The 17,831-nt window shown below is 33.9% G+C and overlaps 1 protein-coding gene across 13 annotated transcripts in view; it reads left to right on the top strand.

Moving 5' to 3' along the window:
* CHD9 (chromodomain helicase DNA binding protein 9) overlaps positions 1-17,831 on the top strand; it is a 226,055-nt gene that overhangs the window by 124,896 nt on the left and 83,328 nt on the right. For 10 of the 13 annotated variants that reach the window (XM_061387182.1, XM_061387184.1, XM_061387181.1 and 7 more), the window contains exon 3: positions 10,204-10,535. In XM_061387182.1, coding sequence (XP_061243166.1) covers positions 10,204-10,535 — 332 coding nt within the window. Of the gene's footprint in view, positions 1-8,958; positions 9,042-9,076; positions 9,404-10,203; positions 10,536-17,831 lie in introns of those variants that run through there. The other 3 variants (XM_061387192.1, XM_061387193.1, XM_061387194.1) reach the window with 2 other exon arrangements.

Genomic DNA, 17,831 nt, shown 5'->3' on the forward strand with positions numbered 1-17,831 from the left:
CTTCACTTTCACTTTTTACTTTGATGCATGGAGAAGGAAATGGCAACCCACTCCAGTGTTCTTGCCTGGGAGAACCAGCCCACCAGGGGGAGCCTGGTGGGCTGCCGTCTGTGGGGTCGCACAGGGTCGGACACGACTGAAGTGACTTAGCAGCAGCAGCAGCAGCAACCCTAAATGTAAAAATCTGGTCCTATTACTTCCCTGTATGTAGTGAATTACTGATTCCCTATTTCAGTTTAGCATAAAGTCCAGATATTTTAGCATAACTTACAACACTTGATAATCTAACCCATTACCTTTCTGTCTTAATTGCTTATCATTTTTCCACATGCATTGTTTTCTTGTCATGCCAAATTACTTGTTATTCCCAGAATACAACTGTTTAAATTTCTTTATTATATATAACATTTCATGTGTACACAAAATCAGAGTATCTGTCACTCAGCTACAACAGCCATCAGTTTATAGGCAATTTTTTGTCTAGATGACCCTATGGCTATCATTACCACCCCCTCCAGCAACTATCTTGAAACACACCTCAATGATATTGTGTCATCTGTAAATATTTCAGTTTATATACCTAGAAGACAAAGGTTTTTGCTTTAAAACACAACTTTAAAATTAGTTTCACACTTAATAACTATTATTCCTTCATAATCAAATATCCAATCAAAGTTAAAGTGCCCTAGTATTAACAAATATGGTCTTACACACTTTCTTGGGTCTGTATCAAGACAAGGGCCACATATTGCATTCAGTTGATATGAATTTTGAGTGTCTTCTTTTTTCTTTTTAATTTTGGCATTACATTTAGTCTTAAGTCTCTTGATCTGTGGTTACACTTTGTTTCTTATAGTTTCTTTGTGAAGAAACTGAGCCATTTGTCTTTAAAGTTTCCCACGTTCTGGATTTTGCTGAATACATTCCCATGGTATGCTCTAACATGTTTTCTTTCTCTGTATTTCCTGTCACATAATAATAAATTTTTATTTAAAAAAAATAACTTTTCATGAATATCTACTATTTGTCTGAAATACTATGTGGATGATTAAATGAAATACAATAATATTATCTTACAATGTAAAATTCAGGACTTATGACAATAAAAGAGAATGTCGTCACTAGGTAAAAGTGGAAACCTGGACTAGCACAAGTCATAAGAATAAGCCTTTTAATTTGTGAATGTGGGAGTTCACAGATGTAAAGAAAACAAAATAAAATAATTGCCTCACGTCTATCAAAAACTCTGAAAACAAATCTGTGGGTAAAACTCAGAAGACTTTGACATAATAATTTGGATCAATTTTTCCTGCTTTTTTTTTCTCTTTAACAGCAAGTCTTTATTGGTACCCTTGGAAATAATGTTATGTAATGAATGCATAAGAAGTTACCACTAATGTTTGATAAATATTATTAAAATCAACCATAAATTTATTGTTTTTAGAGTTTAGTTTAATATGAGTACTTAAAGAAATAATTATATAATTCACCCTAAAATAAAAATATTAAAAACTAGCATCCTGGCTTACTATAAACAGTTTAACAGAACTAAAATGCCTTCTAAGTTAGGTTTATAATACCAAATTGTCTTCAGATATTTACTTTACATTTATTTATTGAAAATTTTTTTTTATTTGACTGTGCTAAGACATATAAAGGATCTTAGTTCCCCAACCAGAGATCGAACCTACACCCCCTGTAGTAGAAGCTCAGAGTCTTAACCACTGGACCACCAGGGAAGTCCCTTTGCTTTCCTTTTGATGGCAGAGTTTTTAACTTCCCTTTTGACTTCCATTTCAACACTCGTGATATTCACCTTACCATTTTTGTAGTTTTCTTTTTGTTTTTCTTTTTTTGACTCCTTTTCATCTCCAGCTATTCAAAACTTGATGTTTTGGGTTGCACTACTGGTTCTCTTCTTTTATTCTGTTGTCTCTTGGCAGTAAAACTCAGTCTTGCTCAAGTTTCATTACCTCTGTTCTGTTGTATACTCTCTTCCATTGGAAGCTCCATTCATCTCATCCCCAAAGTCTGAATCCTGAGAGTCCTCTCTTCTGAGAAAAGTTGGAAGGTTTTTAGCTATAATACAGTTTAAATATGTTGTTGAAAATTCCTCATTTTGTGTTTTATTATTACCAAAGACTTATATCAGTTTTGTTACTTGAGATACTGTATTCCTTTGTATTGTTGTAAAAATGTGTGAAATAGAACTTTAATTTTTTAATATTTTTCCCTAAGAAAGGAACCTGTGCTCAATAGTAGATGTATAGTAGTCATGTGACCATTCTCCCCTTCTTTTTGAAGATTTTTGATTTCCATTCATATCTACACACTGGTGATTCAAGTTTTTAACTGTTTGTATGTGGTGTTAGAGAAGACTCTTGAGAGTCCCTTGGACTGCAAGGAGATCCAACCAGTCCATTCTGAAGGAGATCAGCCCTGGGATTTCTTTGGAAGGAATGATGCTAAAGCTGAAACTCCAGTACTTTGGCCACCTCATGTGAAGAGTTGACTCATTGGAAAAGACTCTGATGCTGGGAGGGATTGGGGGCAGGAGGAGAAGGGGACGACAGAGGATGAGATGGCTGAATGGCATCACTGACTCGATGGACGTGAGTCTCAGTGAACTCTGTGAGTTGGTGATGGACAGGGAGGCCTGGCGTGCTGCGATTCATGGGGTCGCAAATGGTCGGACACGACTGAGCGACTGATGCAACTAAAATATTTGAAATGGATGAATTGAGAATGGGCCAGTATCTAGGAAAATTATTCACCAAGAGGAGAAAGAATTGAGTTCCCACTTAGATTTTAACGTCTCTAGCTCCTTACCCAAATCTCTTTGCTTCTTTTATGAAAGAAAAGAGGAGTAACTGTGGTATAAAAACCTTCTAATTTTTAAGAGGTAGCATTCATAAAGGCTGGGTACCACTCTTTTTCATTCTATTCTACTTCATTTTTTTAGTACTAGTCTGGACCTACTAAATTTATATTGTGACTTGTTATTAGGTCATGGTTTATGGTTTGAAAAACACTTATATCATAAATCCTTGAGTTTCTCCAACATTGAAATACGACATCCAGGGTCTTCTGTATATTCTTCCAATTGCTATCAAAATAATTGATATGTCACATATATCAAATCTTTATGATTTGCTATGACTTGTTTTTATAAATATTTGTATTTTATGTATTTTTTTTTTCATTTAGCATACCCAATCCTTGGGGAGGAAGACCTTTGCCTTTATTTTTTTTAAGTTGTGTTTTGAAACTGTGACAAACCTAGAGAGAAATCAAAAATGAAATACAAAAAAATTCTATTACTTTGTAAAGAATTGGAGAGTGCACTGCAAATCTGATGTTCCCTCACCCCGAAAGACTTGATCTATTTCCTATTTAATAATAAATATTTGGGCTTCCTGGTGGCTCAGATAGTAAAGAGTATGCCTGCAATGCAGGAGACCTGAGTTCTGACCCCTGGGTTGGGAAAATCACCTGGAGAAGAGAATGGCTATCCACTCCAGTATTCTTGCTTGGAGAATCCCATGGACAGAAGAGCCTGGCGGGCTATAGTCCATGGGGTCGCAAAGAGTTGGACACAACTGAGCAACTAACACACAATAAGTATTAATAAATATTACTAATAATAAATATAATAAATATTCTACAGATAATATTTTCCTATATAACTATAAGCATAATGAGTGGGAAATTAATACAGCAGGAGCTGTTGGGACTGAGAGAAAGATTGGACAGAATATGTTGAATGCTTATGTGGGCGAAAAAGAAAAATTGTAACATTGAGAAAAGTTACTATTAACTACCCTTTTGTATATTTGTGTAAATTGGGAAATTGCCTACATTAAAAATGATTAGTTACTTAACATTTCAGTGTTCATGTTCCATGAGAATATAGTTTTAAAGTATAGTTTTAAATATATTTTTATAAAAATGTAATATAGTTTTAAAATCACTAGTAAAGTAATGCTCAAAATTCTCCAAGCCAGGATTCAGCAATACATGAACTGTGAACTTTCAGATGTTCAAGCTGGTTTTAGAAAAGGCAGAGGAACCAGAGATCAAATTGCCAACATCCACTGGATCATCGAAAAAGCAAGAAAGTTCCAGAAAAACATCTATTTCTGCTTTATTGACTATGCCAAAGCCTTTGACTGTGTGGATCACAATAAACTGTGGACGATTCTGAAAGAGATGGGAGTACCAGACCACCTGACCTGCCTCTTGAGAAACCTGTATGCAGGCCAGGAAGCAACAGTTAGAACTGGACATGGAACAGCAGACTGGTTCCAAATAGGAAAAGGAGTACGTCAAGGCTGTATATTGTCACCCTGCTTATTTAACTTATATGCAGAGTACCTCATGAGAAACGCTGGGGTGGCGGAAGCACAAAATGGAATCAAGATTGCCAGGAGAAATATCAATAACCTCAGATATGCAGATGATACCAGCCTTATGGCAGAAAGTGAAGAACTAAAGAGCCTCTTGATGAAAGTGAAAGAGGAGAGTGAAAAAGTTGGCTTAAAGCTCAACATTAAGAAAATGAAGATCATGGCATCTGGTCCCATCACTTCATGGCAAATAGATGGGGAAACAGTGGAAACAGTGTCAGACTTTATTTTCTTGGGCTCCCAAATCACTGCAGATGATGATTGCAGCCATGAAATTAAAAGATGCTGACTCCTTGGAAAGTTATGACCAACCTAGACAGCGTAGTAAACAGCAGAGACATTACTCTGTCAACAAAGGTCCATCTAGTCAAGGCTATGGTTTTTCCAGTAGTCATGTATGGATGTGAGAATTGGACTATAAAGAAAGCTGAGCACCAAAGAATTGATGCTTTTGAACTGTGGTGTTGGAGAAGACTCTTGAGAGTCCCTTGGACTGCAAAGAGATGCAACCATTCCATCCCAAAGGAGATCAGTCCCGGGTGTTCATTGGAAGGACTGATGTTGAAGCTGAAACTCCAATACTTTGGCCACCTAATACGAAGAGCTGCCTCATTTGAAAAGACCCTGATACTGGGAAAGATTGAGGGCAGGAGGAGAAGGGGACGACAGAGGATGAGATGGTTGGATGGCATCACTGACTCAATGGACATGAGTTTGGGTAAACTCCAGGAGCTGGTGATGGACAGGGAGGCCTGGCGTCCTGCGGTTCATGGGGTTGCAAAGAGTTGGACATGACTGAGCCACTGACTGAACTGAACTGAATAGTAGAAGGAATGTTTGATTATAAATATTTGATTGTCTACTGTTAAGATTCATCGTTAAATGGATTTTGAATCGAGTAATAGAATCTATTGAGAAGCTTTGTACGAGAAGTGAGATATTTTGGAAATCACCCTCGGTTCTGTGAATAGTGTCAGTGAGTTAAGATATTGAAAGAAAATGGCAAGAACATCTAAATCTTATATTCCAACCCTTACTTCTTTCTGAGGATCTAGTCCCAAATTTCCAATTACTCAAACTTTCCATTTCAAGCTCAGTGTGAAAAGAATTAAATCATGTACCCATCCACACCCTTTCTCAACTAGATTTCCTGTTTCTTTTGTCTTCTCCTGTACTAGTACTTGGTCTAGAAAACAAGTATTGACTCTTCCTGCTTGTCAGCCATACCCACCCATGTATAGTTTATTTCTACATCTTGGAAAGAGGACTGGAAAAAACTGAACTTGTTTCTTGCATCGTTACTAGTATCTCTGCAATTTTGAGAAAGTCATTTACTTTCTTTTGTATTCAAATTAATCTCTATATCTTAGGGTATTTGAACCAGTCTCTGTAATATATTGGTATTTGAACCAATCCATGTAACTTACAATACAAATACAAAACTTACTTGTATTATACAGTGGTTAAGAGCATGTTTTCCATTATAAGGCTTTCTGCCTCCTCATCCCTGGTCCATCTTGCAGTAGCCGTGTGGTTTCAGGCAAGTTATTTCTCTATGCCTTAGTGCGTGCTTGCTTGGTCACTTTAGTCATGTCCGACTCTCTGCGACCTTATGGACGGTAGCCCGCCAGGCTCCTCTGTCCATGAGATTCTCCAGGCAAGAATACTGGAGTGGGTTGCCATGCCCTCCTCCCGGGGATCTTCCCAATCCAGGGATCCAACTGGTGTCTCTTATGTCTTCTGAATTGGCAGGCAAGTTCTTTACCCCTAGCGCCACCTAGGAAGCCTCTCTGCCTTAGTATCCTTAGCTATGAGGATATAGTAGTACATATCTAACAGAGTTGTTTTTGTTTTTTCATTTTTATTGGAGTATAGTTGGTTTACAATGTTGCATTAGTTTCAGGTGTACAGCAAAGATTACACATATATTTATATATATACATCCACTTTTTTTAAAGAGTCTTTTCCCATATAGGCCATTACAGAGAGTTGAGTCGAGTTCCCTGTACTAAACAGCAGGCTCTTATTAGTTTACGTCTTTCATATGTAGTAGTGTGTATATGAGGCTTCCCAGGTGGCTCAGTAGTAAAGAATCCGCCTACCAAGCAGGAGATGTGGGATTGATCCCTGGGCCAGGAAGCTCCCCTGGAAATGAAAATGGCGACCCACTGCAGTATTCTTGCCTGGGCCTGGTGGGCTACAGTCCATGGGGTTACAAAAAGTCAGACACGTCTTAGTGACTAAGCAGCCACAGTGGTAATGTGTATATGTCCATTTCAGTCTCCCATTTATTCCCCCCTCCCATCCCCTGGGAACCATACATTTGTTTTCTACCTGTACTCTACTTCTGTTTTGTAAATAAGTTTATTTGTATCCTTTTTTAAGATCACAATAAGCAATATCATATGATACTTATCTTTCTGTGTCTGACTTTCTTCACTGAGTATCACCGTCTCTTGGTGCATCCATGTTGCTGCAGATGGCATTATTTTGTTCTTTTTTATGGCTAATATTCCATTGTATATTTGTAGCGCATCTTCTTTATCCATTTCTTTGTTGATGTACATTTAGGTTTCTTCTGTGTCCTGGCTATTGTAAATTGTGTTGCAGTGAACATTGGAATGCATGTATCTCTTTGAATTTTGGTTTTCTTCGTAGGGTTGTTTTTAAGATTAACTGAGTTACTGTACTGTAGATCCTTGAACAATGTAGGGTTAGCGACTCACTGAAAGATCCAATTATAATTTATAGTCAGTTTTCCCTTTATGTGATTCCTCCACATTTGTAGTTCATGATTCCTCCATATCTGTGGTTCCACATCCTTGGATGAAACCAGTGGTGGATTACGTAGCACTGTAGTATTTATTGGAAAAAATCTGTATGTAAGTGGACCCAGGCAGTTTAAATCCACATTGTTCATGTGTATATCATATTAGGCGTAGTGCCTAGAACATAGTAAGGATAATATGTGTTAGCTCTTCTTATTATTATTTCTAAAAATCATTTGTGCCCCTAAGTCTCTCATTTTGAAATACTACTATAAGAATCTCTCCCATGTGCTATACCTCTCCATTATCACTATTACCCTACTACTCAGGATTGAATTAATTATTACATGTAAAATGCTTAGAATAGTGCCTGTCACCTAATAAGCATTTGGTGTTAGCCATTATTATTGGTTATTATGATTTTTACATAGATGACCTCTCAGGTTACTAAGATCCTTTTCTTGCCATTAATGATCCTATGCCTTTAATATCCTTTCCTGCTCTTTACTTTAGTCTTTCTAGGATACTATTCATATAATGTAGCTCCATTTCGGGAGCTTTGATGCCTAAAAGGAAAAAAAAAAACTAAAAACAGGTTCTTTGATGCAGATGTTAGGTGATCTGCCAAGACCAGTTGAAAAAATGGCATTAATGAAAGAGGTCAATGTGAATTTTGAAACAGTGAAAATTTTGTTTTAGGTATTTCATTCTACTAAAATAGTCTCAATATTTTATAGGAGAAAAATGGTATTAATTATCAAATTCAGGAGGACTTGCTACTTATTTTTAGTAACTGACCAAAACTCAAATTGTTATATGAAAAACTCAACAGTTTAGTTGAAACAGAATGTGGAGAGTAAAGGTCAGGAATGTTTTAGGAGTTTTTTGAGGTTAGGAAAATAAATTAATGTATGAATTCAGGTTTAAGTAAGAGAAAATTTTAAGTAGGATTAGTTATTCTTTATAGACAGATCTTATGTGTTCATTTCAAAATCTTAAGCTTCTTTTTAGAATTTAAATGAAAATAGCTTCAGTTCTCTGTTTTAAAAATAACATTGTTAGCTTTTTGTTAGGAGAATAATGAGAGACCTTATCTAATTTCTTAAAGAGAAGTCACTTGTTATGTGTTCATTTCCATGACCTCCTCTTTAACCCTTCACTCCTCTTCAGCTGTGTTTATGCTTTAACTATTTTAGAATTATCACGGAGAAAAGTATTTTTCTCTGGTAATAATTGCATTGGACTTTGTTTTTTTAATGATGATAGCTACATAAAGCCACTTCACTACTGTTTTCGTTTTCAAATAATTTTTTGAAATCAAGTTTTTACGTATATTTTTTAAAAACTTTACTACAGGAAATGGTAGAGTGAGAGTTAAATATGTTACATGGAGGGAAGAACAGTCCATTGGGGGTTAAATTGCAGAGTCTAATGGAATAATAACTGGTAGCACCATCTGCTGGCCTACTTCCGCAGAAGGAGTCAGTATTTTTAACGACATCTCTAATATTCATGCTGATGCATTTTGATGCTTTGTGCATTCATTTCTTTCTGTGCTTTGTTGGAATCTGGCTATCTGCTTACAGCTATTGAGGAAACTCAGCTTTTTAGGAGGGGTTTACGCCTTTTTCATATCTAATTAGGATGAACAGTGGATATAAACTTGCCAAGGCAGAAATGTGTTGATAAATCACAATGTGTATTTGTGGAGGGTTGTGCATCTCTTGGTTGCAGCTTGCTAAATAGGCCATTTAGGAATCTTCTTTCAATGCTTTTTTCTTGAGCACTGCCTGGGGTGGTGAAAAAGCAGAGGGCAAGCCTTTGTCTGACGCCAAAAATGTCTTCAGTGAAGAGGCCAAGAGGAAGGGTAAGTGAAAGCCTGAATGAGTGGGAGGAGGAGGGGTTCTTTGGGCTAAAAGGCTAATGGGATTGAATAACCTTCCTTATTACTGGCTGCTGCTGCGGGAGTCGTACTGCATCGCCATCTTGAGCTTGTTGCTGTTTTCTCGCGTCTTGGTTATTTGTTATAGCCTGTAGGCCTTAAGGTGGCATTTTAGTGAGCGATTCTAAACCCTCCTTCCTTTCTCAGTGCTGTAGCACTGCTATGAAACCTTTGATGAGGCAGGTATAGAAAAGATATCCAGTGAAGCACACTGGAATCAGCATGAAAATGTGTTTGGAAATTCCTGGTGGTTTTTTCCCTTGCTGTAGTCAGAGGCATGTTTACGGGTAAGAATGTAACAAAACTGTGATCTAAGAATATGTGGATGAATGCGTGTTTGAAGAGGATATTCTTTTTAAAATGCTGTTGATTTGCTTCCTGTGATATTGCTAAAATATTAATAATTTTAACGTAAAACTATAAATTTGTTTTTTTCCAGAATTGCTTGAGCAAAATATTATGATATAGAAAGAGAAAAAATCCTCATTTAACTCTTTCACAGAAGAACTAAAACTTTCTCTAATTTTTAGTATGGTTTTGTCTGTTTACTAACTAGCTATATTGCCGCATAGACTGCACATTAAAATGATTTAAATGGTTTCAGGTTCTAGTTCCAGTTTCTTGTAAAGCAGAGAGGCTTTGTTTTTCTAAAAATCATAATAAACTATGGGGAGTAGTCATTCTGAATGAAAATTGATATTTTAAATTTGTTAATAATTTTCAGAGTTCTGGAATGAAGAGGAAAGAAGATACTTATTCCAAATGCCCAGAATATTTATATGACTTAATTTGGATTAGCTGTATTTATAGGACAAAATTTGAATCAGCTAATTAAGAATGCTGTGAAAATATCAGTGAATCTATATTACCCTTCTTTAATCTTCATTTTTAAAAGCAATAGTTTGGCTTTTTATTTTATACCTAGACTAATATCTAAATCAGCAAAGTGTTTTAATTTTAAACTGTAACACATATATTTGCTTATGTATTTTACTTCTTTAAGCTTAATTCTAAAGTTTTGGTTGTGTGTATTAATTGTTTAAATGTACTTTTATATATTGTGTAAAAATTATTTTGATTTCTCTAGCCTCCATCTTCCAAGAAGAGTGATGGTTCTGGGACATACACTAAGTTGCAGAATACCCAGGTGAGGATCATGTCCGAGAAGAAGCAGAGAAAAAAGGTGGAATCAGAAAGCAAGCAAGAAAAGGCTAATCGTATAATATCAGAGGCCATAGCAAAAGCAAAGGAGCGAGGGGAACGCAATATTCCACGAGTAATGAGCCCTGAAAACTTTCCTAGTGCTTCAGTTGAAGGAAAAGAGGAAAAGAAAGGAAGAAGGATGAAATCCAAGCCAAAGGACAAAGAGAGCAAAAAAACAAAAACTTGTTCTAAATTAAAAGAGAAGACAAAAATTGGGTGAGTTGGTTAAGAATTAAATCTTCCTTAGAAGTTTTTGTAAAGGCAGTCTGTCTAATCTTCTACTTTTGATTTGCGTGTGATGTGTTTACTCTCACTTTGGAGTTTTAAGTTGTGTACCTCATTGCCTTTTTGAATGAATTAGGTATTGATTATATTCCAGAATTTTACTAAATTTACTGATATGTGAACATACCTTTTTGTTAGTAAAAAGAATTTAAAATAGGAAGATATTTTATATATAAAATGGAAAAAGGAAAAAGAAAATCCACATTGCTGTGCCAGTTCCAAATTTACTTTATTTAAAATTTAAAAGCGCCTTGAAATTCTTTATAATTGTAGATTTATTTCTCTCTTAGTTGTACTTCACTGGGTACTTTATAGTTTGGAAACATGAAATATAGTATTTTCTCATAAACCCACAACTTTGAAATAAATGGAATGGCAAGGAAACTAAGACCATTTAAATCAACAATAAGCAGCTCTCAGTTCTTACAGACTTACTTCCTTATAGTCGTTCTGATTTACTTTATGTAATAAAGAGGCCAGGTGAGGATTAATCCTCCAAGAGAATTATAAGGATAAAGAATTGCTTTTGGAGGGTACATTAATCCTAGGTGTTTTTATTTGACTACTTATTTTCAAAAAAATAAAATGTAATAACTATTATTTGTTTTATGTGTTTGTTTATTTTATGTATGCAAGGGTAAAACTAATGTAAGGCTAACAGAGTTTAGACTTGTTTTTATGGGAATATTTGGTTATTTTTGAAGGCTTTATATGAAATTTTAATTAAGTATTTAATTTTTGTCCACATAAAAGAGTACACAATAAAGGAGAAATTTCATTATTATTAAAATCTTCATTTGCTTAAGAAATTATTTATATATTATATAGATATTTAGAACTAAATTTATAACAGTTTATTCACAGCATTTTCAATGCAACCATCAAACTAAGTTATATCATTAGGTCATGAAGTCTTTCAGTCCAAATCTTTAAATAATATGGGCTCTCTTGTTATAATAGAGAAATAATTAATATTATTGATTTTATATTTTATTTGCAGATAGCTAACATTAAATTTGAAGTTTAGATTTTTGTTCCTTTTATGTTTAAAGGTTTTGGTATGAAAGTATCTTATTAGTTCAATATTTTGTCTAGTTTTAATTTAGGAAACCCCATATATAATCCTTTAATGTATTAAAAGTTACCGTAATTAAAATTTTCCAGTTTTAACTTGTACAGGGATATGGACAAAGTAGTAGTACTATTGGAAAGGATATTTAAAATAATCATAAGAGGAAACCTTAGAGAACCTTCAAGAGTTACAGTAAGTTTAAATGGGGGAATGGGAGGATAACTAGAGGAAAGGAAAAGATAACAGAGGTGAACCTGGTTCAAGAAAAAAAATAATATATAAAGGGAAATTAGAAATAATAAATTATAATAAAGAAACATGGATTTTTTAAAAAGTATAGATTAATATGGTAGGGGATAGTAATATATTAGAGTATCTGTAGTCTGTGATATTTGTATTTTTGTTAGATTAGTAACGATAAATTATTTTAATATTGTACAGCATGATCAATTTAGTGTACTTGTTTTTTAGAGATAGCATTCGTGAGAAGAGGTCAGAATTGTATTGAAAAGATATTTCTATGGTTAGGTATTGAGTAAGTGATAGAAAAATCACTTGCTGAAAGTGGATGAGTTTTTGATAGAGGAATTTATAAGTTGCAGGCAAGTAGAACTGAAGCTTGCCCATATATTATTAAGCTATTGGGAGTGCAGCAGTTTTTTGATCATCTTTATTAGACAACCAAAGATTACTTTCATGTTGGAAGAAAAAGCGTGGATGGAAATGAAATGCATATACAACCTGGAGTTCTGTATTGGTCACTTCTAATATTTCATTACTGTGCTTTGTAGTTAGCCCACTACATTGTATTATTTTGAATTTGCAGTTTTTAATTTTTTGTGAAGAACGATCCTTTAAATAGTTAAGTTTATTTGCATCATTTTAATAGTATTTCATGATGTATTAAATATTTTCTTGTAAAGGTTTTGTTTTTCTTAGTTTTAGAAGAATCGAACTTTTGCTAGTATCAGATGATTTATATCAGATAAAATTAAAGTGAGTGTGTGCTGGAACTTAACCAGGAGCATTGATGAATGCTTATTAATGAAACTTAAATTTCAAAAATAGCTAAATTTGTAAACAGTAAGTTATTATTGTATAGTCAGAGTTGATCACTTAATGCACATACGTGATATCATATAATCTAGGAATTATTATATACTAAGACTAATCTGAAGAAAACCAGTACTGCCTCTGCTTGCTAATATGCGTGAAACCTTTGTATTTTTTCTGCCACTTTCATAGATTAATTTTTTTAAATACGAGGAATAGAGTTTCCTTTTCAGAGACTTTGATATAGTGTCATTTAATCTTTGCAGCAATTCTGACTTAGACGGGGCATGCAGTATGATAATGAGGTTAAGTGCTTTGACTTTGGAACTAGTTGTACTTATGCACATTCCCCCTTTATCGCTTACAAGCAGTGTGACCCTGGACAAATACTTAACCTCTCCAAATTTAGTTTACTCATACATAAAATGAGGATAATGGTAGTGCTTGCCTTATAGTGTTATATTGAGGGTGAAATGATTTAATAACATTTAAAGCATATAGAACGATACCTGTAAATAATGTTAGCCGTTATTTTCTGAAAACATAAATAGCATTTAGCTATTTAAGGAAAAACCCAAGGCTAGGAGCTATGCCCCTTGTTTGAAACAAGTTCTCACTTATCTGTTTAGGTTCTCTTTCTATTAAGGCTCTCTTCCTGAATAAGATGAGTTTAAAAATGAAGCAGACAAAATAAAAACAGAAGCAGTTGGTGAAACTGATAAGAAGGAGAGTAGTTTCACTTACCAATACTTTTTTTCTTATTGGTATGCCTCTGTTTATCAGATTAGCTAGAGTGGCATTTAGGACAGGTGGGTGAATTTTGTTTTGAAACATACTTAGAGTTTGAAAGGAATTACATGGTTATATGGAAGGGGTGGTGTGAGTTAAAATGGAAATGCTAGGTATAAAATGAAGAGTGAGGTATAGGACTTTTTCTGCTTTGACATTTTTCATGATCTTGGCAGTCAGGTTACAACAAGCCACCTTTCAAATACAAGAGTGGGTATTTCTTTAATGATCTTTGCTACATAATAGAAGCTCCATGAATGGAAAGGAGTGAATTTTATGAAAAGAGTGAATAAATTGAAGATTAAATTTTAAATGATGCCAAATGGTTGCATTTGGTTTCTTAAAATCAGAAATGGCAAGCTAATCCTTCACTAAGTCACAGGAGCAAAATTAATGGTTTAGTAGTGATAAATTCTAAAATAAATTCATTCTAAGACTTCTAGTAGAATTTTTCTTATAGCTCGGTTTTAGATTTAATTGAAGCATTTTTAGGTTTATGTTTTATAGCTTTGACATTTAAACTATGTTTCCATGTTGTCAATTATCATTTATACTTCTTTGCATTAGACTATCAGACTGACAAGTAGAATGCTTTTTACACTTAAAAATGTTCTTGTAGCCCTGTAAATTTAATCAGTAAAGGTAAAACCTTCACGATTAAAAGTTAAAAAAAATTTTTTGTATTACTCATAATTATTCTTTCTGTTGTTACAAGAGTGGCAGTTAACAAGTGCTAGAAGTAGCTTTTCTCTTTAGTTAAAGCAGAAAACATCTAAATTAGGAGATATTTGTCAAAGCAAGTTGGAATTAAGGGTGTCATGTTATAAAGAAAAACAGTAAAACATTTAATAAGATTTGGAAATTACAATGTGCCCTTCTTTGCGATTGTCATTCTGAGTGCCCAAGGGATAAGCAAAATAACATTTATTAATTACCTACTATGCATATACATATATATGTATGTTTGTATTTTTAAACAAACATGTAAGTATATCCATATGTGTGTCTAGAGAGAAACACACATTTAAATAATAATGGGAAAATCATATGAACAAAATCTGAGGGGAAAATAAGAGGAATCAGCAGAAATTGGGAATTATCACTTTATATTGCATAATAGTGAAATAACAAATGAGAGCCTTCCCTGGTGGTCCAGTGGTTAAGACTCCACAAAGGGGTGGGTGTTCATCCCTGGTCAGTCAGCTACTCCACGTGTCACAGGAAGTAACAACTGAGACCCTGATTGCAGACATTCAGAGTTGTAGGAATTTAGTGTGTGTTTGGATAAAATATAAATGTATTAATTAAATGTTTCTCAGCATATGATAAGAAAGCACTTTCAAAAATGTGTGGTATAAATTTATTATGTATTTTTAATTGTTAATCATGCCATTAGTAGACTGTGTAAGTTATATAATTTTTAAATGCTAAGAAGATAAAATGTTTTATTGATTTGACTATTTCCAAACTTAAGTTCAATGAAAATCTGAAATATTCATCTGCAGAAAGAATTAATGTATACTTTATATATTATTTATGAATTTAAGATTTACAGGTCCATTTATAATACATATATTTTTATGTAAGATGTACTATAAGGTTTATCACTAGCAAATAATGTGTGATTATTTTGTTTAATCTAAAATGTCATTGATTATGACACTTATTTTATGTGTCAGTTAGAAAAAATATATTAACAGTTAAAACTTTGGCATACCTTTGATTATTAGGTGAATCTTGATTTCATAGATGTTAATTTGTGGGGGAAAGGTGTACTTTAGAGACACTATAGTATTTGATTTTAATTTTCCTATATTGTCAGTATTTCTAAGCATAAATTTTTTTTTAAAGAAAGGAAATAAGTTTTTTAAAGAATAAGGGTTAAACTATGCTGATACATATACTGACTATGATTAGCTAATACTTGGACCTTAGTGACTATATGAAACAACTTGGTGAAATAAACATTTTGAAAAAAATGATGCCCAATCTTAAACTGGAAGTGATTATTTATTTGTTTTATTTAGTATTATTTTTTGTCCATGCCACATGATGTACTGGATCTTAGTTCCCAGCCAGGGATCAAACTCATGCCCCCGACAGGAGAAGTGCAGAGTCCTAACTACTGAACCTCCAGGGAATTCCCTAAACAGGAAGTAATTTATAATCCACCTTATTAAAAACCTCAAATACAGTCCTCCTTTCATAAATTTAAAGATTAACTAAAAACCATTTTAAAAGTTGATTGTTTTTTTCCAAGTAAGTTTAAGCTAGAATCTTGAGTTGAACTTTAAACTGGAATAATTTCATCAAGTTAAATATGTTTCTTCTTTAAAAAAAACAATACACATGTATATATCTGATGATTTTAAAAATAGCCCCAGTGCCTGCAACTGGGCTTACAAAGAAAAGAAAATCATAATGTAAAATAGTAGGTTTGTTTGTTTGCTCTATGTTTGATGAATTGGATGCATTAATTACAACAAATGGACTAAATTGGATAAGATTCATTGTTTATCCAATTATTGCAATGAGAGAATCTACAAGGGGCAATTACAGATTGACACCGCATAGAATGTAGCTTGTTACACAGCTTCTACTAATAACACATGAGCAGGATTTAGATGAGTGCATAAATTACATCTGAAAATCAAATATAACCGTCAAGTATATAAACACTGAGGTTTTCTAGTATGTGTACTTATCAAATGAATTAACATTTCAAATTTATACTTAGTTTGAAATTGCCCTTTGCTGTCTGAAAACAAGCTATGTTTTGATATTTAGTTCTTTTACATGCCTGGACACTTGTTGCTGCAGTTTGCTAACATTGATAACAGATCCTTTTACTGTTTTAAAAAACAAAACTTGCTTAGAGTCTTTATTATCATTATAGTCTGTATTACTTTGTTGCTTTACTTTGTGACATTTCTAAAAAGCAGACTATCGATTTATTTGAAGAATGTACCTATAATGACATTTTATTTTAGAATTAACATAGTAAACTTTCTGTAATTCATCATAGAGGAATGAAATGCTCTTTGGTAATTGGATATTTTGCTTAACTGATTTTATCATATTTCTTCTACTTGTGGATCATCTGATTTCCTTCAGATAACATTTATGGCTATCAGTTGTCAATGTACAGGCAATAGATATCCCTGGTTGTTCAGAAATCAACAAACTTTAACCGTGGTATTTTCTAAAATATAATGTAGTTTCATAATCCTATTTATTCATTAAAGTGTATTTATTGATATTAAATTATCTAGTTACTGGTTGAAGTATAGTATTTTATTTTAAAATCAGTAAGCTATGTTGAAAATAGCAGAGTAGGAGTAAGGAGACTTTTGTCTTTTACTAGACGTGTGGTTTTGGCAATTTGTTTTATCTTTTAGGGCTAAAGTTTCTCTGTTTAGTGGGACTGATGACCTCCTCACCTATATATGAACTTTTCTCAGGGTCAGCTGAGATATTATAGACAAAAGCACTTTGAAATTTTAAGTATTCTGTAAGTATAGAATAGTTTTATTATCCTGAATATTTGTTCCTGGAGTTTTCTGCACTAATTATTTTGAGCCAGTGGTTCTAAAACCTGGTGGGAATTCTTATAAAGTCTGATAAGGGATCCCACTTACTAGATCAGAATTCTGGAGTTGGAACCTACAAATCTGGAGTTTTGTTTTGTTAGTTTTTATTTTGAACTAATCTCACACTTGTGAAAATAGGTTAGGGTTCCCTTAGGCTCTTCACCCAGCTTCCTCAGATGTTAATAATATTTTACCCAAGCACAATGATCAAAATCAGGAAGTAAACACTTAACACAATCCTGTTAACTGAGTTACAGCTCAGTGCAAATTGTGTCAGTTCCATTTTTTTGGCCAGGATCCAGTTAAGGATTTTATATTTTATTTGTTGTCTTATCTCCTCATACTCCTCCATTTTAGAATGATTCTTCAATCTTTGACATTTTCCTCTTTGGAGTATACTGGGCATTTATTTTGTAGTGCTCAGTTGCTAAGTCGTGTCCATCTCTTTGCAACCCCGTGGACTGTAGCCCACCAGGCTCCTCTGTCCATGGCATTTTCCAGGCAAGAATACCGGAGTGGATTGACATTTCTTCCTCCAGGGGGTCCTCCTGACCCAGGAATTGAACCTGTGTCTCCTGCGTCTCTGCATTGGCAGGCAGATTCTTTACCACTGAGCCACCTGGGAAGTCCCTTATTTTGCAGAATGTCTCTCAATTTAGAATTTTTATTTTTAACAAACAAACTTCTAATGAAACCTGACTCACATGTTTAGGAATTACTGAT

The sequence above is a fragment of the Bos javanicus genome, chromosome 18 (assembly GCF_032452875.1).
Source record: "Bos javanicus breed banteng chromosome 18, ARS-OSU_banteng_1.0, whole genome shotgun sequence".
Lineage (NCBI taxonomy): Eukaryota > Metazoa > Chordata > Mammalia > Artiodactyla > Bovidae > Bos > Bos javanicus.